A 23,686-nucleotide genomic window follows, 5' to 3' on the forward strand; every position below is an offset into this window, starting at 1 on the left:
AAGAAGAAGGATGAGTACAACCCTAAGAACACCATCCCAACCGTGAAGCATGGAGGTGGAAACATCATTCTTTGGGGATGCTTTTCTGCAAAGGGGACAGGACGACTGCACCGTATTGAGGGGAGGATGGATGAGGCCATGTATCGTGAGATCTTGGCCAACAACCTCCTTCCCTCAGTAAGAGCATTGAAGATGGGTCGTGGCTGGGTCTTCCAGCATGACAACGACCCGAAACACACAGCCAGGGCAACTAAGGAGTGGCTCTGTAAGAAGCATCTCAAGGTCCTGGAGTGGCCTAGCCAGTCTCAAGACCTGAACCCAATAGAAAATCTTTGGAGGGAGCTGAATGTCCGTATTGCCCAGCGACAGCCCCAAAACCTGAAGGATCTGGAGAAGGTCTGTAGGCAGTGTGTGCAAACCAGGTCAAGAACTACAGGAAACGTATGATCTCTGTAATTGCAAACAAAGGTTTCTGTACCAAATATTAAGTTCTGCTTTTCTGATGTATCAAATACTTATGTCATGCAATAAAATGCAAATGAATTACTTAAATCATACAATGTGATTTTCTGGAATTTTGTTTTAGATTCCGTCTCTCACAGTTGAAGTGTACCTATGATAAAAATTACAGACCTCTACATGCTTTGTAAGTAGGAAAACCTGCAAATTTGGCAGTGTATCAAATACTTATTCTCCCCACTGTTTATAAATGAGAGAGAGAGAGAAAATCATAAGAGAGAGAGAAACTCATAAGAGAGAGTGGGAAGAAGAAATAATTCACTGTGTGACCATTAAAAGTGTCCTATGGAGGACATTTAGCTTCCCCTCTCCTTTGTCTAGAGAAACCTCCTTGGTCACATGACCAGAGAACAAAAGGTGTTAGCCACAATGTTGACCTATTAATATGAATTAGCATAAGTGTTAGCCTATGGGTTTATGTTGTCAGATTCCTACATGGTCATTAGCATATGTCAACAAGGGCATGCGTCAGCGCTGGCCTGTGTCATCATTAGCAGAAGTCAGTGTTGTATTAGCATTATCCAAGGGCTGCATTGTGCTGACTTCCAGACTGGCCCCTGGAGGACAGATGGCCAAGGCCAGCAGTAAAACCCATCAAATCCCTTTGTGAGGCTCCTTCACTGGGCTTGCTGACACTCCCTGTCCCACCTCAGCCCAGTTTAGCTAGTCCCTACAGGCCTACATTCAGTTATCAACGTGTAGGTCATTACACCAGAAACACTAGCACACCCCTGCTCTCCAGTGACACGTATAGAGCTCTAGAGACAGACACTAGTAAATATGTGCATGTATTAGGCAATACAGTTTATGAATGGGGTTGAATTACTTGTAGGATTTCACTAAGACAACCTTTTTTTCTCTTCTTTTTTTAACCTTTATTTAACGAGGCAAGTCAGTTAAGAACAAGTTCTTATTTACAATGACGGCCTACCGGGGAACAGTGGGTTAACTGCCTTGTTCAGGGGCCGAACGACAGATTTTTACCTTGTCAGCACAGAGATTCGATCCAGCAACCTTTCGGTTACTGGCCCAACGCTCTAACCACTAGGCTACCTGCCATCATCTTAATCCGTCCGTGTCAAATATGGCATACATGATCCTATAGGTATGTGCAATTGAGTGTGACTGGGAGAAAGGTTAGTGTAGGAGAGTTAGGATGACAGACAGGTGTGAGGAGTCTGAGGTATGAAAGAGGGAGACGGGGAGGAAGGATGAATGGACAGTGATAAAAGATCGGGGAGAAAGAGGAGGTCTGGGACCACTGGAGACGATGGAGAGACTCTCCCCTTTTCTCACCCCTTCCAACGAGACAGGAACGACTACAAACGAGAATTCTCACCTGATGGAGTACATAGCATCATTGCAGGATTGCTTACTGAAAGCCGAAGCTGAACATCTGTTGTTAATATGTTGTTTACTGGTACAGGCTGTATCTTAAGTCTGTTTGGGATGTTTGTCGTTAAGACAACTTCATTTCATATTTATGGATGCTTTCCTGGATGCCTTTCTCATCAGTTGGGGGTTAGAGTGAGGAGTGTGAGGTGAGGAACGGGTGAGGAGAGGGGAGGCTCACATAATGGAGCACTGACCTAGTAGCTTTCCCTCTACAGCTGGTGCCAACTCCGCCTCCCAGAATAGCACACACCCCTTCTCACTTTTCAGCTCCACCCCCCACCCCCCCGGACCACAATGCACCTGGTCCTAAAATACAGGGAACGAACAACACATTGGTGGCGGGCCTCTGTTAGAGTGGAACTATTTATGTTGCTCTAGTCACCAGCCAGGATATATATAAACCACTTCAAGAGTCTGATATGTCAGTGAGTGAGACTTCTATTAGGTTGCCACCACTAAAGCGATACTTCGGGATTTTGGCAATGGAGGCTTTTATCTACCTCCCAAGAATCAGGCGTACTTGTAACATGCTAGCTGTTCCCATAGACTTCCAGTCATTGTGCTAACACTAGTTATCATTGGCTCGCAAAATGACCTCTTAATTTGCTTCATACTGAACACAGAGACACAACAATGGTATCCATGAGTTCATCTGACTACGGGATAGTAGATAAAGGGCTTCATAGCCAAAATCCCAAACTATCTCTTTAATAGGAGTGACACCCACTTCAACTCTCCTCTACTTTGGAAATGTTTCATCTCTGAAGGACAAGCATTGAGGTCAAAGCCAATGAAAAGTGTGGTACTACCATGCTCACTGAATGAACAAATACTGAACACACACACCTAGGGAGATAGATGGCATCCACGACGAAAGTTACACACCCCCCCCCCCCCCCACAGCAGCCACACATGCAGTCAAATCCAGAGGAAGTCTGGCCCTGGTGCCTAGAACAATGGGCCTGGGGAAACAGGCCTACTGCCACACAAAGGGAATGGGAGGGGGATGGAACGAGGGGAATCATAGCCCCATTCACAGCCCAATATAAGCAAGGCCAAGCCTGAGCCTAATGTGGATCAGACTGAAACCAGCACAGACCAAACCAGCCACTGTAAAACAGGATACAAGTCCGGCGTGGGCTGCTATAGCGACAGATAATAAAGAAGAAGCCCATAGCGAGTGGCGACATGTTGATGTCAATGATATCCATCACGGCAATCTGAGGAGTGTCGTGGGGGAGGAGAGTGATGGGCGACCGAGCAGCCTGATCTGAATTGCAAATGAATGTCAGTGTGGATGTTCAGTTGTTCACTGGGGCAGATGACAAAGCCCTGGGGAGAGATTGGGATGCCAAGGAGGGGAAAAGAGGCGAGGGAGAAGGGGAGGAGATAATGGTCTCCCAAGCAATGGCCCCCGTAATGGATTCTACTAGACCTTTTCCCACCTTGTCTGTGGATAAACAATGCTACGTTAACGGACCACCACAACAACACACAATCAACTACTAGAAGATCAACGGAGAAAATGTTGTGGCAGACTACCATACTCCTAAAACACAGAGACCCATAGACATACTGTACCATAATGCCCAAGTATAGGTATAGTACTTCCTGAGAGACTTCGCTGAGGTGTAGTATGTAGGATTAAGAACAGTAAAGTTTTAACAGGTGGTGGCGTCTCAACTAATGTCTGGAGACCGATTTAGCACATCCCCTAAAGAGACTAAAACTCCGTCCCACAATGCTTCGTTAATCATCACACCAGAGATGCAGTCTCTGAATGATCTAATCAACAGCAACACTGGCATCATCACTCTGTCCACTGAATCACTCCAACACGCCATCTCGTTCTTTCACCCTGTCCTTTCCTAACAGCTGATGGCTCAACTCCTCCGACTGTTAACTTGTGCCCCAGTTTCACACAGACACACAGGCAGATGCTCAGAGAGTTGGGGTGATCAGTGTGAGGGCAGCAGGCAGGGGAGGCATATGGGCTCAGTGTGGTGGATGCTCAGCAGACAGGGGAGGCATATGGCCTCAGTGTGGTGGATGCTCAGCAGACAGGGGAGGCATATGGGCTCAGTGTGGTGGATGCTCAGCAGACAGGGGAGGCATATGGGCTCAGTGTGGTGGATGCTCAGCAGACAGGGGAGGCATATGGGCTCAGTGTGGTGGATGCTCAGCAGACAGGGGAGGCATATGGGCTCAGTGTGGTGGATAGCAGCAGACAGGGGAGGCATATGGGCTCAGTGTGGTGGATGCTCAGCAGACAGGGGAGGCATATGGGTTCAGTGTGGTGGATGCTCAGCAGTGTCACATCTGAGGATCAACGATGCGCCATCAGCCTGAGAGCAACACACACACCGGCAACAAATGGTTCCGATGCAGACCGAACCACAAGCAGATAAAGAGAAACAGAAACACGAACTTAATCACAGAGACAACACACACACACACACGCGTATAGAGACGAGACAGGAACATCCCAGAGTGTCATAAACTAATCCTCACAGATTCAAAAGATTAGCCACAAAATAACACCCTGACAGCCCTCTTTGATTGTCCTAACATCCTGCCCCCATAGAGGCTAAATGTGTCTGATTAAACACGTAACTAAAGGAATCCTGAATCCTCCCATTCTAGAGTCTTGTGCTTGGAACCTACTAGAAGAGCTGTTCCGAAGGACAAAGGATCCAAATAATTTGCAATCACAGCTCACTCACAATCACAGCTCACAATCACAAATCACAATCACAAAAGCTGCTCAAGCAATCACAGCTCACTCACTTCAGGTAAAGCTTGAGGTAAAGCTGTTCCATGAACACACACAGACCGTTAAGTAATCCTGAACTTCTAGTTATATAGACTCAGTCACGGAGACGTGATATCATATGCAACAACAGCATGACGCGAGCACACAGGAACATTTTCTACTCATCCAATAGAACAACATGTGCAAAGCTCTCAATGTCAAAGAAAGCTCCCTTTCCTATAGAAGTATTATGTCACAGAGGAAAGCTTTTCAGTCAACAGGAGAATACGAGTCTGAATCTGCCAGGTAATTCAATATGAACAGGCTGCAAACAAATTAAACACATGCTGCAACGCCAGAGCACTGCAATTTGGCAGTGTTCCAGTGACTCTGAACGCAGCCCAGTTGGCCCCTGAACGCAGCCCAGTGGGGGCTGGCTGGGAATCGATGGAGGGCCTCTACTTTGCGCTTAGGGGGCTGTGCACTTTGTTCAGTCACTGATGCAAAACTGAAGGGGTGACCCTGAAATCAATACTTTACCTGCATGGTTAAAAGAGAGTACTTAGAGCTTGCTATTGCACTGAACAAACACACAGCCTCACCAAACAGAGAAAGGACCGGAGTCCAAAGCTGATTGAACCTTGAATGTGTGCAGATATAGTATTTCAGCTCTTCTTGACTGAAGACGAGTTAATGGGGTGTTAACTATTTTATTATTAAAATAACAATGATTATCCTTAGTAGCAGCATTTGTAAACAAAAACATCATAATAGACTCCACTGTTCTGCACTGAAACACCAGCCTCATAAGAAGTGTGGGCGTTTTACCATTGAAATAATGACATTATAGCCATTGATTTCTCACTCTCTCTTTAGTCCACACAATTATAGCAAGGACAGGTCTGACAAACAAGTTTAGAAAAGGTCCCCAATACCTTTAACCCAGTTTACCAGAGACTACAATAATGTAAACAAGGTGATGTCAGGCTGCAACTGTAGCCATTGTCCGAATGATGTTGTTTTTAAACACGGCACATAATTTATGACCTTCAGAGATTGTAAACATTGTTCCAAATAAATGATATGCACTGATAATGTCATTAAGCTTCATGTGTATTAGTTTAAAATTAAATAGTCCGTTTTAAGAAAAACCCGTTGTTTTTGTATAGTTACCACACAGGGAAAAGGTTAATTTAAATAAGTAAGTAATCTTACCGGCTAGTTCGTCCGGTTCCAGCCCAGTTTCGGTGTCTATTCCGCATATCACAAAGTAGTGAGCGAAGCGGCAGGGCGCCGCTCCAGACGCCGCGTTGGTCCCGCTCATCTTGGATCACAGATCAGCGTCCTCCCGTTCCTAGTACTCCAACCGAGACATCTACATAGCGATAATTAATCTGGTTTTAAAACTATCCTTTAGTCTTTGTAAACGGCAGAATGATAGTGCTCCGACGCAAGATTACATTAGTTTACTCGTCAAATATATATTTAAATTGATTGAAATATCGAAGACAATACTTGCTGGTTGTCAGCTCTTGGTCTCACAGACAATACTGATCGAACCGAATGGGAAGAGCGAGCTCGGTGTGTGTGTCTGTGCTTGCTTCCATGCCTCGCGAGGGCGGAGGCTCAACGCGTGGCAGGGCGGGACATTCAAATCAAATCTGATGCATAAATTAGGTGGACAATGTGCACTGTATGTTGTCTACATGTTAATCAATATTTTGCATTCTGCAGATTATGTTGAATTTTCTCTGAATTGATCAAGGTTAATTCAATTATTTATATGGACATTATCTCATGAGATGGGCCTAACATACAGGCCTAACATTTCCCCAATATTCCTATCCCGTGAAAACAGACACCATGGACTTCCTCAGGTTAATGACTGGTGAGGTGAGGTTAATGACCATGAGAGCTTTAGCACTGTGTTGGGAAAGGCCTTTTCCTCCACAGCCCAGTGCCTCTCCTCTGACACTTGTGCAGATCAAAACACACACTGCTCATTTACAGCCAGTCAGAGGACAGTGTGATATCATGACCCCTTGCTGAGAATCTGTCTTCCTGTCACAGAGTCTGAGGAATAAAAGGGGAGAACAGGGAGGAGAATAGAAGAGAAAGGCTACCACTACATTGGCTGACTCCATAACTCTCTCTCATGGATTGTGTGAATACTGGCTGGATGTGAACCCTACGATCCCCCAGGCAAGGTCAGCCATGTATAGAATCCTGTAGCCTATTAAGTAAAAAACTGGGGTTGAGGAAAACAATAACAGAAACAAAGGCAAGCTGACATCAAGTATGTACGGTTAGGACTTCAACTCGTGAAGAGATTTATTTTATTATAAACTGGGTGGATTGAGCCCTGAACATTGATGGGCTGACAGCCGTGTTATATCAGACCGTATATCACGGGTATGACAAAGGTTATTTTTTTTACTGCTCTAATTACTTTGGTAACCAGTTTATAATTGCAATAAGGCACCTCGGGGGTTTCTGGTATATGGCCAATTTTGTGGCTCCTGAATGGCGCAGCGGTCTAAGGCACTGCATCTCAGTGCTAGAGGCGTCACTACAGATACAGCCTGGATTCGAACCAGGGTATCACAACTGGTCGTGATTGGGAGTCCCATAGGGCGGTGCACAATTGGCCCAGGTTTGACTGGTGTAGGCTGTCATTGTAAATACGAATTTGTTCTTAAATGACTTGCCTAGTTAAATAAAGGTAAAATTATTATTATTTTTTTTTTTTTTTAATACCACGGCTAAGAGCTGTTCTTAGGCACGACGCAACGCGGACCATATACCACACAACCTCATGCCTTATTGCTTAACTATACATTCTTAACAGGCCTCCACCACCCTTGTACATGGCTTTCTTCAATAAATATACAATAAGTGTTGTGTAGAAACAGAAAACATGACCGAAGATTGTGTTATCGGTTCTGATCCATTCACCTATGTGAGTCTCAAGTATCAACACATAGAACGGAGAAGCCTTGCACAAGCGAGTGACTGAAATGAAAGGAACATAAAAATTGTACTTTGCTTCCCTCAGCTGGTGTAACTGTGTGTCTCAAATGTGGTCTTTGGCTGGTGGTGGGGGTAAATAATACTACAATTCTCTTCATTGGATGCTGTGTAGTCTGAGAGAACAGGTACCAACAAAAACATATTTTCTGTATTTATATATTAGTTCAGTGCCATAACAATACAGTAAACATCAAATGGACAAAAACGGACATGTATTAAAAACAAAAATGGCATTTCGACCAATGTTTAAGACAAAGTATAAAACCAGTGACCTGTAAAGGACATCCATTCCTCAATACCCAAAACATTAGCAGTAGTTGAATTTAACTACAAACAACATCTACGGCCACAGATAACTATAAACCCAGTGCAAGGAACTACCTCAAACTAAGTGACAACGGCTTTCAAATATCAGTTGATGACCGACATCTATGATTCATTTAATCACCAGTGTTAAAAAACCTGCTTGGCTACAATTGACACTTTTTTTTGTGTATGAGACAGCAGAATCTCACCAAACAATAAGTTCAGTCCGGTTTCTCCCCTTTAGCTTTGGTTCTGGCTGCAATAGACATAGTCAATAAAAAAAGACGGTAAACAAACAAAATACAATTTACAATACCATCACTATGATGACTCAATCCCTATGATGCTCTAACAATGTAGGCAAAAAATACTATAAGAGTACGAGTAACCGAACACCAATCACCCTTAGGTGTCAAGAGTAACAATAACAGGTGGTATATAAGATATACTTCTGACTGTTTCAACCACAGCTAACCGGACATATTATAGGGAGAGAAATCAGACGTTTACTCATTTAAAAACATATAAAAACATGTAGAAATGTAAACTGCATAATGAAGCCTAAATATGGCTTTATAGGCACTGTCTGTAATGTTTCAAGTTTTTTTTTTAAAGAACAGCATATGCACAATGTCAGGTTTGAGGTAAAAGTATTGTCTTTGCCAGAAACCAGCAATTACGGTTCTGTCTGGTGTATCCTGTCAGGGCCGACTGATATGCTTACGAATCATGTCTGTCTCCTGACCACCGCTCGTTCCATTCGTCCACGGGAGAGCTATGGTGCCTGGCTGTTGGCTCAACTCTTCTCCCTTGGCTGGAGGAGGAATGGTGACCACGACGGGGACTTGCATTCTGAGAGGAACATGGATGGTGACCATGAGGGGGACTTGCATTCTGATTGGAACACGGATGGTGACCGTGAGGGGGACTTGCATTCTGAGAGGAACCTGGATGATTACCGTGAGGGAGGCTTGCATTCAGACAGGAACCTAAGAGGCAAGCATAAGAAAGCAGGTGAGAAATATTCACATAAGCACTGTAGGAAATAGCCGTCCCCCGACTACTGGCCTTCCAAGTGGAGATGAAGGATCAGTAAGGCAACTTTTCAGTTCAAAAGTCTATTCAATGTACACAGGATCCTGGGAACACTGCCTCAGCATATACTCAGAACACGGCAAGAACATGTTCCAGCCCAGTCAACACAAAAGTCACACTTTCCATGCTTCCACACCTGCATTGCCTGCTGTTTGGGGTTTTAGGCTGGGTTTCTGTACAGCACTTTGAGATATCAGCTGATGTAAGAAGGGCTTTATAAATACATTTGAAAATTGATTTGACTTACATAGGTTTCAGTTACCCAACAAGTTGGTGTTGACGTTCTCATCGATAAGGCTGATTTCTAGTAAAGTTTTTGTACACTCTGAACAAGTACATCAACATTTTCCCCAAGCTTTTTCTATACTTTATGGGTCGTTCCACTTGATTAGAACCACTTTTTGACTGCACCCCTTTTGATTTGAATTAAACTTTCCATACATATTTGCCCATGGTAGAAGTGGTCAGAAAGTGGCTTTTTGGGCCCGAATGACAAAACATTTAGGAGACAGAAGTGCTCAATGTTGACCGATTTTGCAAATCCCATTCAGTTTATGCAAAAACTCTTTATAATTTTTTTAACCTTTAACATCAATTATCAAAAACATGTCAACTATTTTTTTCACTGTATTTTAAACCCTAATTTACATAATCTGAGGTGAATATGTTGTGGCATACTTTTGTCAATACTTTTTTGTAAGCTTTGAAATTATATCAAACTCAACTGTTTACCTTTTCCAGTGATGAAGACATAGATGTATGTTAGGGTATGCAAAATCGTTAACTTTGGGCACCTCTAATCCCGTAATGTTTAGGCATTCTGGTCCAAATAGTCCCTTTCTGACATCTTCTACCATGGGCAAATATGTATGGCAATTTCTGTTCAAATCAAAAGGGGTGTGGCCAAAAAGTGATTGAAATCAAATGGAATTAAGTCACATCCTGTGAGAGTTTCGAAATACACCTGTCTGTCCACCCTTTTCCCACCCATTTTTACTTAGGTCATATTGACCCAGGCTCACAGGCCTGTGTACAATTGCATGATACATTTGCGTTCACTACCCAGCTCCTATAAATAACATTATACCCTTTCATCTAGATGATTCCAATCACAACATGAAACTGTCTACGTCTGACACTTTTCTAAAAGTAAAAATAGATATACAACTCTTGTTTGAAATACTGGGAAATCATTGGTGCAATTCTAAAAGTAGCCTACCATGTGAGGCTAGCATAGCCTGCGACTTACCTTCAATTTCATTTGGCCTCTTCTTCTGCTTCTCTGACCACTTGTAACCAACTCCAGCTTTTTTTGCTGCAACCAGATGAACTTGTCAATAGCTGGAAATCCAATCAAATGCATCTAAATATTGACGTGTAGTGTGTTATTCGGTGTGTTCATTTTTCATACCAATGCTAGCTATACATATTACACAAAAACTTTGAGGGAATACATGCCACTTTCTTTTGTCAGTGGCTTGTGATTGGTGTCCTTACCCGAGTGTCTGGAGTCTTTCGGAGGTTCACGATGGAGAGACTTCGTCAAATGCTTTGCCTGAACAATGCTCTTCTTCATCAAAATGGCAGCAGGCTCCTGCATTTCCAGCTTCCTTTTGAAGCTCTTTTCACATGCACCGCTTGGTCCAGGCTTCAGCTCCCCTATATCTTGCTGATTCTCTTCCCGAACAGGGGGCTGTTCCTTCGTATTCTGGCAGTTCACAGGAGCATATTCCTCTTCATCGTCAGAACGTTGTGCATCTTCCGGATCTTTGTAAGACCTGTTGAACATGACGTCATTTTCATATTCACAGGGATTGAAGTAGTGCACGTTCCTTGGATTCAAAGAAAAGCTGACGTTCCGCTTGGGTTTCGGCAGAGCATCGACACATTTTAGAATGGGTCTGATGATCCTGGTCTCCGGGATGGATCTGGGACTGGCCTGTGGACCTTCCACTTCCTCTGGAGGACACCCTGATCGTCTGCGAGTCCGGGGGGTTGGAGTCGGGACAAAGCTGCTCTCCCAATCTGAGAACACCTGCTGCCTCGCAGACACTTTTGCCCCAAAATGTCCATTGGCATGTTGCTGTGATATCCTGGCCAGATTATGGCAATCATGACTACCTGGGCTATAACCATTGGGACTGGCAGGCTTGATACAAGGTTTGGGCTTGTGTGCCACTCTTGCTGGTTTGTTCAGCATTTGTGATTCAGGTGAAGCACTGGGAGATGTCTCTTCTCTGTTCTCTCTCTCATTCCCATCCTTTGAAACCTCTGGAGTCCTCAGAAGCTTCGGAATCCTTGCCAGCTTTGGCTTGGGGGGCAGCGAGTCACGCTCACGCTTGCTTTTTGACAACGTTCCTTTCTCATTCCTATTCAACACCTTCGGAATCTTTGACAACATCTGTTGGGATGTCAAGTCGCTCTCTGCCTTACGTTTTAGTTTCTTGCACGAGTCAGGATTCTTAGAGACCATTACCCCTAAACCCAGAGGGTCTCCTCTATCCTCCACCCTCTTCTGCCTTGGTGGGGAACCTTTCTCTCTCTTCCGGCTTGGTGGGGAACCTTTCCTGATAAGATGTTTGGGTAAGGACAGCTTTTTCCATCTGTCTTTTAGGGGTTGAATTGTTTGCTCGTGTTTCACACCGTTCCTCTGCCTCTCTTTGACAACAGGAGACACTGACTTTGCAGGGGAGTGGTGTCTGCTAGTTTTGTTTGGGGATTTAGTCTTTGGCATTTTGGAGACTTCCTCAGTACATGTTGAGGGTGAGCCATTTGTGGAAGGCTTTTTGGGGATGTTTATGGAGAGTTTGAGAGGAACAGTGGTAGTTGAGGATCCCAGCACATGGAGGGTTTTCACCCCAGGGCACAGCGGTGAGTTCTTACTGCTGCTGGCCCTCTCTCTTTCCCCCAACTGGCACTTTAACTCTTTGGAGTCAGAGTTCCTGCCTTCAGTTTCAGTTGAATTTCTCCTCTTCTGTGACGTCTTGTCCCTAGATTGACTGGCCTCACCCAGTCTTTCAATTGAAAATCTCCCCTTCTTGTCCCTACTTTGATTGTCCTTGCTCCCTTTCTCAGTTGAATGTCTCCTCTTTGGTGGCTTATTGTCCCTGGATTGACTGCCCTCACGCTCTTTCTCAGTTGAATGTCTCCTCTTCGGTGGCTTATTGTACCTGGATTGACTGCCCTCACGCTCCTTCTCAGTTGATGATCCCCTCTTCTTGTCTCTGCATCGACTTTCATCATTCTCAGTCAAATTTCTCCTCTTGTGTGACGCATGTGGCTTCTTGTCCCTGCTTTGATTATTCAAAGTTGCCTTCTCCCCAGAGCTCTTAGAGGGTTGGGATGGTGACCGTCCCCCCTCTGCTCTCCCATGGCATTTCTTGGGCTTTTGTCTGTCAGATGATGTTGGATGGAGGGTTTCCTCCTTTTCCATTTTTTCTTTTACTTTTTTCTTTGAGTTGCAGGTTTTGTATTGAGTGACAAAGTCAGCAACTTTGTCATACTTATCTGCAGGTGAACCACAGTCCTCTACAGGTGAACACCACTTGTCTGCTATGATGTTAGCTCTTAACTTAGAAGGGTTTTCAAACTTGGGAATTGGTAATGTACTCGTCCTACAGTCTTGGTCCTTCTCTTGCCGTCTTTCCCTATCCTCAGAACCAGGACTGACTTTGCTTTGGGTAGTATGTTCTTGGGCTGACTCACAGGGTGCTTTGGCATCAGTTTCAGGCTCTGTCCTTTTAACATTAGAAGCATGAGCCTCAATCTGAGCATGTTGTTCATTAGGGTTCTCCTCTGTCTCCTGATCTGAATCCTCAATTGTATCTGACCAGAAAAAAAAGTCAGTGATCGGTATGACACCTGTACATTGCTGCATTTCTACCTCTGTCTTATTGTCACAGGATTGATTGTCATCCCCCTCTTCTTCAGTTGATTGTATCTGCTTCTTGTCCCTACATTGATTGTCCACAGTCGCCTTCCCCCCAGAGTCCTTAGGGACCTCTTCTGTCTCCTGATCTGAATTGTCGCTTGTATCTGACAGGGTAAAGCATTGAGCGATTGTTATGCATCTTGTACCTTGCTGCAGTCCTTTCTCTCTCTGACAACTGGTGCATAGGCCACTTTCAAACCCATTGTCAGTTTCAATAATACAAGGACAGTAGCAGGACTTATCTAAGCTGCCACTTTCTATATTCTCTAGTTGCTTTGTCTTGTCTTTGTTTTCAGAGCATGGTTCATGGGACCCGAGTTGGAGGTCAGAGCCATTTTCGATCTGGCAAAACAGTCTCATGGCATCCTCAGATGTCAGGATGGTCAAATGCATTGGGGAAAGGGGTTCTGTGTCCGTGTATGTTGTGAGGTCTGTGACCATTTTGAGGTCTGCATCTGTTGGGCAGTTTGAGGCTGTTGTGAGGTCTGCGTCTGGTGCCTCTGTTTCAGCAAGCAGTTTCACAGCATCCTCTGGTGTGAGAACGGTCAAAATCATTGGGGAAAGGGGTTCTGTCTCTGAGTCTGCATCTGTTGGGAGGTCTGTGTCTGTTGGGGGGTCTGCAACCATCATGAGGTCTATGTTTGTTGTGAGGTCTGAGTCTGTTGCTTCTGCTTCAACAGGTTGTCGTGCAGGAAATTCCAAAGTCTCCATCTTGCTGTGGAAGGTGTCATCCATTTTGACTCCCCCAACCACTTTGGAACTCTCCTCTGCTTTATCTGGTATGAACCACAGAGACCAGGCTCTTCCAGATTCTTTGTCAATGTCATTCAGCTTCTCGTTGACATTTAACCATGATGACCTGTAACACACTTGGGAAGAGCTGTCAACATGTGCTTGAATAGGAAACTTCTCGACCACTTCCCCCAGTGATATACCACTGACTGCAAAGAGAACCACTGCTTCCTCATCCTCTGCGGCCCAGGCAGACACATCTTGCATGATTTCCTTATCCCTTTTATCTTTTAAAGCTTCTACCAGGTTGGAGGCATCCCCGCCCCAATACTGCTCCAATATGGTTTCTAGACAACCATCTTTTGCCTCTGTGATCGTTGCTGCATTCTCCCGACAAGTAACCAGTTGCTGCAGCGTACGTAACTTGAACTGAACTTCAGCAATTGTGGACAAAACAAGAGATCTCTCATCTGCGCCGTTGGAGCTAACTTCCACGATTGTCTGGGTACCCCCGGTGCGTACAATATCAGTTGCCTGAGGGACGATGTGGACAAATGGTGAAGGTGAACTCTTGTCCATCTGTGTGATGACCTGGAGGACCTCATTATTGTCATCTCCAGTAGATGCCAGTGAACTTGTTGCAGATGCATCTACAGGCTTATCATACTCCATAAAACTCTCAACTTGAACCGGCTCATTTAGGACAGATAGAGAACTTGCATCATCTTTAGCTCTTTCCCACAGACTTTCTACTTGTTGTTCGTTGATGGACCAGGCCCGCAAAATCTTAAATGGCACCTCATTGCCTGTATTCTCTGTCTCCATTGGCTCTGGGGACTGCTGTGGACCCATTGGAGGGACGATAGCCACGGGGGGCGGAGTGGTGGCGACTGCCGTCAGGGTCATGCTCCTGGGGGTGGACTTAATCTCCAGCCGTATAGGGGATTCCTCAGCACTAAACCTCTCAGGGGGCCTCGCCTGGTTGTCTTTGGTGTTACTATGTAGGTGCATTTTGCCTGCTTGTAAAATATCCATCTTCTCTGTGCTGGATTGTTGTGCCTGGCAGGGGTCTTGTGTTGAGTTGTTCCCATTTACAGGTCCATTTTTAGATCTTAAAACACTCTGGAGCCAGTCTTGTATTTCATTGAGTGAGATCTTATGTTTATGAGGAGGTTTTTCCTGAAGTGTCTCCGTGAGAGGTTTGGGAGGAGAGGGAGCATATTGCTGGTCAGGGGTGGCAGAGGTCTGAGTGTGAGAAACCAGAGCAACATTGCCAGGAAGATTATCTGTTTGTTGTGTTATAGCTTGGGAAGGAACACTAGGTCCTAGTATAGCATGGCTGGCTGCTTTGGAATGGGCCCTCGAACGTCCACTAGACCGACCCCTGGAACCACCCCGAGAACGTCTACTAGGACCACCCCGAGAACGTCTACTAGGACCACCCCGAGAACGTACACTAGAACCACCCCTAGAATTTCCACGGGAACCACCCCTAGAATGTCCCCTTGAGCATTCAGTAGAATGTCCCCTTGAATGTACATTGCAATGTCCTCTAGCATGTCCATTGGAATGGGTGGGATCGAACATCTGCCCTTTGCTTTCCAAGTAATGGAGATTGTTATGATTCACTGTCTGACCAAACATATAATCCTGCTCAGTGTTATGGTGATGGGAAATATCCTCATGCCCTCTTTCGACAATGAGTGGGGGTAAAAAGTCATTGCTGGGGAAGTGGGGTTCATGCTTAGCCCATGTTTCTGTTCTCTCTCCACTGCAGTGTAAGGTTACATTAGGGGGTGCCTGGCCTCTCAAGTGTCCATAGCGATTGGGCCAATCCCTTATGTTCTGACTCTGAGCCATTATGTGATGGTCCTGATGATACGGATGAGGCGGCTGGGTCTCTTGTGTCCGATGTCCACGGAACTGCATTTCAGAGTTTTGTCTATGGGAGTTGCAGTGGGGCCGCATGGCAGCGTCATCCTCACGGTTCAGGCACGGGTGTCCCCTTTCTTGTTGGGTGAGGTACTGTCTTTCACCAGCTGGGGGATCACTTTCCCAGTGAGCCATATTATGGTGGCTGTATCCGTCACCGTCGCTCCATTCTCTTGATCTGGCATTTTCACACGCATTATACATGTTGTGTCAGCTCTATCCGTCTCAGCACATTGAGCTGAGTAGCATTTCAAGCATATGGGGGACCATCCTCAAAAGTTGAATTGAAGAGTTTAATTCTAGAGGAAAAAAAGAGAGAAACAGTTGTGAAAACTATGCAATAGTTATCCATCAACCAAGTTGTTGATTTTTCTAACATACACTGCAACGCTGAAATATGTCTAGGACATGTGACTGCCAGTTCAGACATTATGGGTTGAAATGTAGAGAGCTGCGCACAATTCACAATCAACTAACACCATCAACATTGTACACACTCATATAGGAGGAGCATGTGCCCCACAAATAGCAGCCTGGGCAGGAGGAGAGTTCCACCTCAGGTCAAGTTGACCCTCCACATCTATTTGGTGTATAATATGGCATTGTTGATATCCAAGGCCCTTTCTCAGGATTAAACCAAGGAAACTTGTCTCAGGCTAAGTATGACAATTGACCACACAACAACTGTCTCCAACCTTGAAGTGATGCAGAGATGCAACCTTGAAGTGAATGAATCAATGGTTAAACAGTTAACATAACAATGGAGCCTATTCATGCCTAGCTATGTAGACAACGTCCCTCGAGTCACACCAGGTTTTAAGCTACCCCGGCCAAATCCGGATGACACTGGGCCAATTGTGCGCTACTACAGTTAGGATTAATTAAGCCAGCTAACTTTAATAAGCAACCAGATACAACTATTGATTTTCTGGTAAAAAAAAAAAGAAGCTAAACTTAGATATGGGTTTTCGTTTGTTGAATCTATTAGACCATTCCCATTTCAAGCGTAGCTTTCTAAAAAATAAAGTTATATAATATTTAGGCAACTTATCTGACTTACTCCTTTTTCCTGCTTTGTAGTATAACTCTCTGGGCTGCACAGGAAAAAAGAATACGTTCTAATCAAAGTTTATTGGTCACGTACAAAGTTTAGAAGATGTTATATCGGGTGCAGCGAAATGCTTGTTACTAGCTCCTAAGAATGCGGTAAAATGTCAAACAGGTACACAAAGTATTAAAAAATAATAATAATACATTTATAATAAAATAATGTCGTAATGAATCCAATTAACAACCCAAATAGGACTGTAACAGCAGTCTAAATGCAATCTATATGTATACATACCGGATGAATTTACACAAGATATAATACGAATTAAATATTAGAGCGAGCTATGGCAAGAAAACATTTCATTTGCCTTTTAGCAGATGCTCTTATCCAGAGAGACTTACAGGAGAAATTAGGGTTAACTGCCTTGCTCAAGGGACAGATTTTTCACCTAGTTGACTCGGTGATTCAAACCAGCAACCTTTTAGTTACTGGCCCAACACTCTTGACTACCTGCTACCCCACTATATAAATAAGTGTGTATTGTTTGATTCTATCTTAAAATATACTTATTGATGTTGCCATATCTTATTGATTACTTTACATGTATAAGGAAGGTCGGGGTCAATGAAGGGGGTAATAGGAACGTGGTGTATGGAAAGTTAATGAGTGAGACGAGTGCAGATAACATTTCTTACAGAATGTAAACTATTGTTGAATATCAAGGCCCCTAAGGAGAAAGGCAAAGGGAAACAATCTGGTTTTATTCACTGATAAAGACAGGACAGGGAGTAGTGAGGAATTCAGCCCGAGGTCAAGTAAACAGATGAAGTGAGAAGAAACGGTCCTTTCCCACACACATATCCTTCCACGCCCACAAAGGTTTGAGCATCAGGCAGGGCCATGACTACACCAGTGAGAAGAACAAATGAAGTTCCTGACTAGCGACAGAGATGTATTGGCTGTCTAGATGTGCAAGGAGTTGATTCCGCCTAGTAGGAGGGTATAAATATGTGCGCTTGTGTAATCATACCTTGTCTTTTGCAGCTGTTCGACCCAGTGGGTGAATAAACTTGGTTTGAGCTTTTTCTAGTCGTCCATTTGAGTTTTTAGTCTGTTTGTTCAGAACCTAACAGTATAAACAGTAACTAAAATGTACAGTATTAGAGATATTAGAATGAGCCATATCGAGAATACAGTATTTAAATACACAGGGTGAAACGGGAAGTGTCCAGTGGTTTAATGCATCTATAAAATGGGACGACAGCTTTGGTTGTGTGTGTGTGTGTGTGTGTGTGTGTTAATGTATGTTTGATAGCGTGTGTGTTTTGTGTGAGTGAGCGTCACTTGGTAGACGGTTAGTGATGGCTGCTCAACAGTCTGATAGCCTGGCGATAGGCCTGAAAAAAGGACATGATGGCGCATTTCCATTGGGGTTTTACCCCAGTGTTTTAACCAAAAGGCTCTGACTTTTCTCTATCCGTCTACACAAGATGGCCCCCGTGTCTCGCTGGGCCATGCCTCCAGCGTACCTGCTCCGACTTAGAGCCATGGTTAGGCCACTGGTACTTTCCAGCCTGCATTTACATAAAAATGGCTAAATGAGAACATGGGTTTACACCTTCGACGGTGAACACCTTCCCACAAAGCAACTGTCTTAATTATGTAGAGGTTGTTGATTCTTGTTGAAGTCCTCACTCTCAGCCCTAACTATGGAAAAACAATTTCCCTAGTATAACATCAGGATGTATACACTAGTGTAAGACTGGTGTAAAACATTTAGAGGACAATAATATTAGTAGTTATAAGCAGGAAACACAGATTGGAACCCGTAAGAGGGACTGACTGATGAGGGATGAGGTAATCCAGTGGTGTGGAGTCACAGGGGGTTAGGATGTAGAGTAGAGACTGTGTTTTCTGTCTAAGGTAGGTATAAAGGCCATCAGATCTGGAGAGGAGAACCTTGAGACTGACAGGCCAACCATTCTGCATATGCCATCATATTGTTCCACCGTGCCATGCAGCCAGTAGGATGCATTTTGTTTAACATAAATTACAAGATGGCGCCGAAGAACATGGCTGATGTTCTGGGAAGAATAAACTTGGTTAAGCTTTCATAGTGTCTGTTGAGTTTTTACTCTGAGAATTAGAACCTAACAAGGGGCAATGACATTAACATGAAAAACGTCTCCAAAATATGAGGCATTACATCCATATTCAGCAGTTGCTACATCAATTTTTGTATAAAAAGAATGTATGATATGTACCCATTGATTCTTGAATATAGATATAGTCGCCACATGAGCTTAGTTCAACCGTCGTACCCCATCAGAACCCAAAATATACGCTTGTTTTACGCCAATGTCTATAAACAAACACTATATACAACTCGTCATTCAGGGCAGGTGGGGCAGACTTCAAGGCACACTTAAACAGCATGGCTACCACAGCATTCTGCAGCGATACGCCATCCCATCTGGTTTGCTCATAGTGGGACTGACTATCATTTGTTTTTCAACAGGACAATGACCCATCACAACTCCAGGCTGTGTACGGGCTATTTGGCCACGGCTTTTGTGGAGCGTTGCTTCGTGGGTGACTATTGTTGATGTGTGCAGAGGGTCCCTGGTTCGCGCCCGGGTCGGGGCGAGGGGACGGACTAAAGTTAAACTGTTACATATAGCAGTGGTTCCTGCATATTTTGAGGCAAGGCGGGCAAAGGTTTTGAGTGGTCCTCAGGGACCTCCACCCCCTCTATTATATGTAAAGTTACTGGAATCCTTGTGCCGAATACGTTCATTACACTTTTTTATGTCACGGACCCCTTGCAATTACACCAGGGACCCCTGTTTGAGAACCCCTGGTGTATAGTATTATATGTTATTTTGTTTAGTATTTTTCAGTTTTTAGTACATGCCAATTAATTATTTGTTTGATGTTATTTAAAATTGCATACTTTGTGTGACATACTTGTCCATAGCTGCTGTTTGAAGAGTTGAGACACTGACTGAACAATAAATAAGTATTTTTGAAGGATATTTTGGTTGATTTGTTTGGGTTATTCATTGAAGTAGTTATTTCGCTTTTAGAACTGTACTTACTTTGAGTGTTTTGTTCTTGTAAAGATATTCTAATAGACTCATGCCAGTGGCACATATTTAATGACTATATAAATGTATCAGAAAAAGTCAAATTCAATACAGAGACCAACTTTGTGATGGTTCTCAATGGAGAGTGTTTTAGATGACATCACACTATGTTCATTGTATTTACGAAAATTGCACCCATACAGTGTACAGTACCATTGCCACCTACTGGCCATTCTTGGTATTGTTGGTTGTAAATACAAATACCTGCATATATACTGGACTGATAAGGAACACTGCTATACCTATTATTAGTAGTAGTAGTAGTAGTATTATAATGATTTAAACATTTGAACAAGTTGGGACAACCCTTCAGTTAACTACTGTACCTATCAATTATCCAGTAGTAGTAATTATGGTCCCTCAATATACATTTAACATATTACAACGTAGGTTGTGTTACAGCACTACTTTTGGTGTCCCCTTCAGGAATTGCCCTTGAGAAAATGTTATGTAATTGTCCCCTCCAAAGTTGATATCAGATTTAAGCCCCTGGTTAAAACTATAATTTTGATATCATGGATGGTCAGTCCTTGCGTCCATAGCGCTATATATGAATTTTAGAGTGGTTACATTTCTCCAGGCCCAACCCTCAGCTTTTTACAGAAACAGTGTTAGGGATTCACATCGTTATTGTTTCTACTGCTGATTGCCGCCTTACGATGTGTTACAAAGTGACGAGCAACCACATTTAAACGGTCCTCCATATTACTTGGATAACTCCTGGAGAATTAATACCCTTGCGTAACGTTAAATCCGATGCTTTTGTTTCACAAATATAAACTACTGATCAACATAGACAGCATTGTTGTTCAATGGCAACCATTGGATTTTCCTAAGAGAATATCGACATTGGATACTTACAGAAAGCCTGCGCCGCTCCTCTCTCACACATACCGGATATCAACCGTAAACATGCATATTCCCAACCGAGATTTAGCAATCAACAACTCCTCTCTCCTGTGGGGTTTATCAGCGGTTGGCATCCAACGTTATGGCGCATTACTGCCAAAAGCACTCCATTCTTCCGTTAGAACTTTTTCAAATGTATATCTGGTGAGCGAGCGTGACTGGTACTAGAGATTCAAGTTCCACGCCCCCAGAGTTTTCTCCGCTCCTTCAACTGATTGTCAGTATTCTCTAAACATTATTTTATTGAAGCAAATAACAAAAAACGAAACCAATATTGCAAGACAAATTATTAATGAACAGAAATACGTTATAATTTCTCTGCGGTTTTAGGTTTGTTCTTGCTATAATTTGTTTTTTCTTCCTGCTATAATTTGACCGTTGAGCAAGCTCAAACAAATAACTAGTTGTGTCATTTATTACTGCACTATTGCTTAGTAATATGGAAGGAATGATTATCTATAGATCGAAAACGGGATCTTTTCCTGACTCTACAGCTATTTAGAAAGCATATTCAATGGGGAAATTCCATCCATTGCCAACAACATGTTGACTCCGGAGGACATTGTCTAAGGGAAACTAATACACATATTTGTCTCTAGACACGCGAGTGTGGTCCTACACTATCTACATATACATCAATTTCTGGAGTCGATCAACGTAAGATATGCTCACAGAAGGAAAAAAATAAGCGCAATGACAATTGTCTTCGATAACTGTACGGTGTCCTTTAAAGCTATTATCCAAGTTGAACTAGAACCAGACAAATCCGGATTTGAGGAAGGGGAGTATGAAACGTGGCAATAAATAATAGATAAGCCGTCCAAGAAAACTCCGCAGAAAAGAGAATACTGATCTAAACCAGATGTTCCTTGCTTATCTATATAAGCTAAAATGGATGTCTCTAAGAAAGTCCAGAAAAGGTCTCCCCTGCGCAGGTCATTACTGAATAAACCCTGGGTGCTTTTTTTCGACTACAAGAGTTATTTTTTCTTTAACACTGCGCATGGGAGATATGTTTTCCATAACACTGTATCAGCCATACTTACATGAACGGCTTATGAACGACAGTCGTGGCTGCTTTGCCTGATGTATTGTTGTCTCTACCTTATTGCCCTTTGTGCTGTTGTCTGTAACCCAATAATGTTTGTACCATGTGTTGTGCTGCTACCATGTTGTTGTCATGTTGTGTTGCTACCATGCTGTGCTGTCATGTGTTGCTGCCTTGCTATGTTGTTGTCTTAGGTCTCTCTGTATGTAGTGTCGTGCTGTCTCTCTTGTTGTGATGTGTGTTTTGTCCTATATTTATAAGTTATTTATTTATTTGAAATGTTTAATAAAAACAATAAAAAAGCCCCAGCCCCCACATGAGGTCTTTTGCATTTTGGTAGGCCATCATTGTAATTAAGAATTTGTTCTTAACTGACTTGAACGAGTTAAATAAAGGTTAAATAAAATAAAAAATAAAAAACGTCTCTTCATACAAATGAATAGCAACACACCACACTGCCAGTTCATTTAACATTTCCATGAGGTTGAATACCATTCAGAAAATGTACAAAAGAAACCAGTGTTCCTTGGTAGTTGGAGAAGGATCGAGACAGAGAGAAGCCACAAACCAGAAGAGTGCAAGGCCCTTACTTCACTCCCTCCCTGTTACAGGAAACAGATAGGAGTGAATGGCTTAAGTGTGTGTGTGAGACAAAGACTGCCTGATCAGCGGTCCTCTCCAGCAGGAAGTGCAGTGGTCGACCTCCCTTGTTTTGTACTGGACCGTCGAAAAACTTGCCTTTCCTCTTGCTCTTATTCTAGATCACCTTCTCAACCTCTATCTTGTTCTATGGGTAACTATCCAGTACATGTATTGTGAAATCTTAGAGTAGTAAACAGAACCATTATGGTCTCAACAGAAGTCCCTACATAATATTATAATGACCCTCACACAATACACCTGCGTTATATGTGCATTACAGCTGGACAACTTTCTCATGGCTTCTGGAGGGAAATGCTGTAGGAATGCTCAACCGGTGTCGCTCATTCAGCCGACAGAAAATTTCAACCGGTTCTCCCCATGGCTAAAGCAGCAAGGACATAAGTACATTGGCCAGAGGAAGAGAAGGTGACACCCAGTACATTTGCTATTTCTGAGTAGGGTAACATGCCAAAGATTACATTAAGCTAAACGAACATGAGTACATTAGCCAAGGCCATAAGTACATTTATGACAGCTGGACATACTAATGTCAGAAGGACACAGGAAGTGTCGTGGAAAATCATCTCAGAAATATAACGCTTTATCAGAACTTGTGAAATCAAAACATGCTTTTATTTACAATAGTATAACCATCTCGAATGTCCCACGGAACACACACTCACCCAGAGCACTCGTTCACTCTTTATACCCAAATAGCATATGAGTCCACCCCATATGCAAATAAACATACTTCCCCTAATTCTTCAACATCATTCTCTTTTTAGTTCAGGCTTCCTGCTTGTTCACTCATACTAACGGCCATCATCTGCTTTCAGTTAAATTATAATAGTGGTCAGACCCTCTGTCTTAGTGTGTCAACATACTCTGTATCCCCTCCCTTCACCACTAAATCAATGCACTCTTTGTGCCCCCCCATCTCTAGGGCATCCAATTGCTTATAGGTGTCTATGTGTCTGGTCAGTTTCACTCAAATGGAATCAGCAGACTATGTGTTTCTTGTTCATTAGTGTCCAGCCACCCCAGGCATATTTCTCTGGTATGTATGCTTTTCTAGTGGAATGGGTAGACTATTAATCTAGTGTGTCAAAACACCCTGGCACCAACATGTCTGGTCAATCTGTCAACACAATGGAGAATCTACAAGGGTCAGAGGGTCAGAACGTCCCCCAGTAGATTT

At 43.4% G+C, this 23,686-nt stretch overlaps 2 protein-coding genes across 9 annotated transcripts in view; both read right to left on the reverse strand.

The window, feature by feature from the left end:
• The window catches only part of LOC129865233 (DENN domain-containing protein 5B-like), a 78,059-nt gene extending 71,814 nt beyond the window's left edge, over positions 1-6,245 (reverse strand). For 6 of the 8 annotated variants that reach the window (XM_055937844.1, XM_055937843.1, XM_055937845.1 and 3 more), the window contains exon 1: positions 5,882-6,244. In XM_055937844.1, the coding sequence (XP_055793819.1) occupies positions 5,882-5,990 (109 nt within the window). In that variant the 5' untranslated portion in view covers positions 5,991-6,244. Of the gene's footprint in view, positions 1-5,881 lie in introns of all 8 variants that reach the window. The other 2 variants (XM_055937842.1, XM_055937837.1) reach the window with 1 other exon arrangement.
• Positions 6,246-6,967: 722 nt separating this feature from the next.
• Positions 6,968-21,656, reverse strand: LOC129865235 (uncharacterized). Its single transcript, XM_055937849.1, has 4 exons — positions 20,751-21,656; positions 10,595-15,991; positions 10,347-10,412; positions 6,968-8,991 (listed from the first exon to the last, which is right to left on the reverse strand). The coding sequence occupies exons 2-4, from the start codon at positions 15,894-15,896 to the stop codon at positions 8,723-8,725; spliced, it is 5,637 nt and encodes a 1,878-aa protein (XP_055793824.1). The 5' UTR covers positions 15,897-15,991; positions 20,751-21,656; the 3' UTR covers positions 6,968-8,722.
• Between the last annotated feature and the right edge of the window lie 2,030 nt (positions 21,657-23,686).

This window comes from Salvelinus fontinalis, chromosome 11 (genome assembly GCF_029448725.1).
Source record: "Salvelinus fontinalis isolate EN_2023a chromosome 11, ASM2944872v1, whole genome shotgun sequence".
In the NCBI taxonomy this organism is placed as follows: domain Eukaryota; kingdom Metazoa; phylum Chordata; class Actinopteri; order Salmoniformes; family Salmonidae; genus Salvelinus; species Salvelinus fontinalis.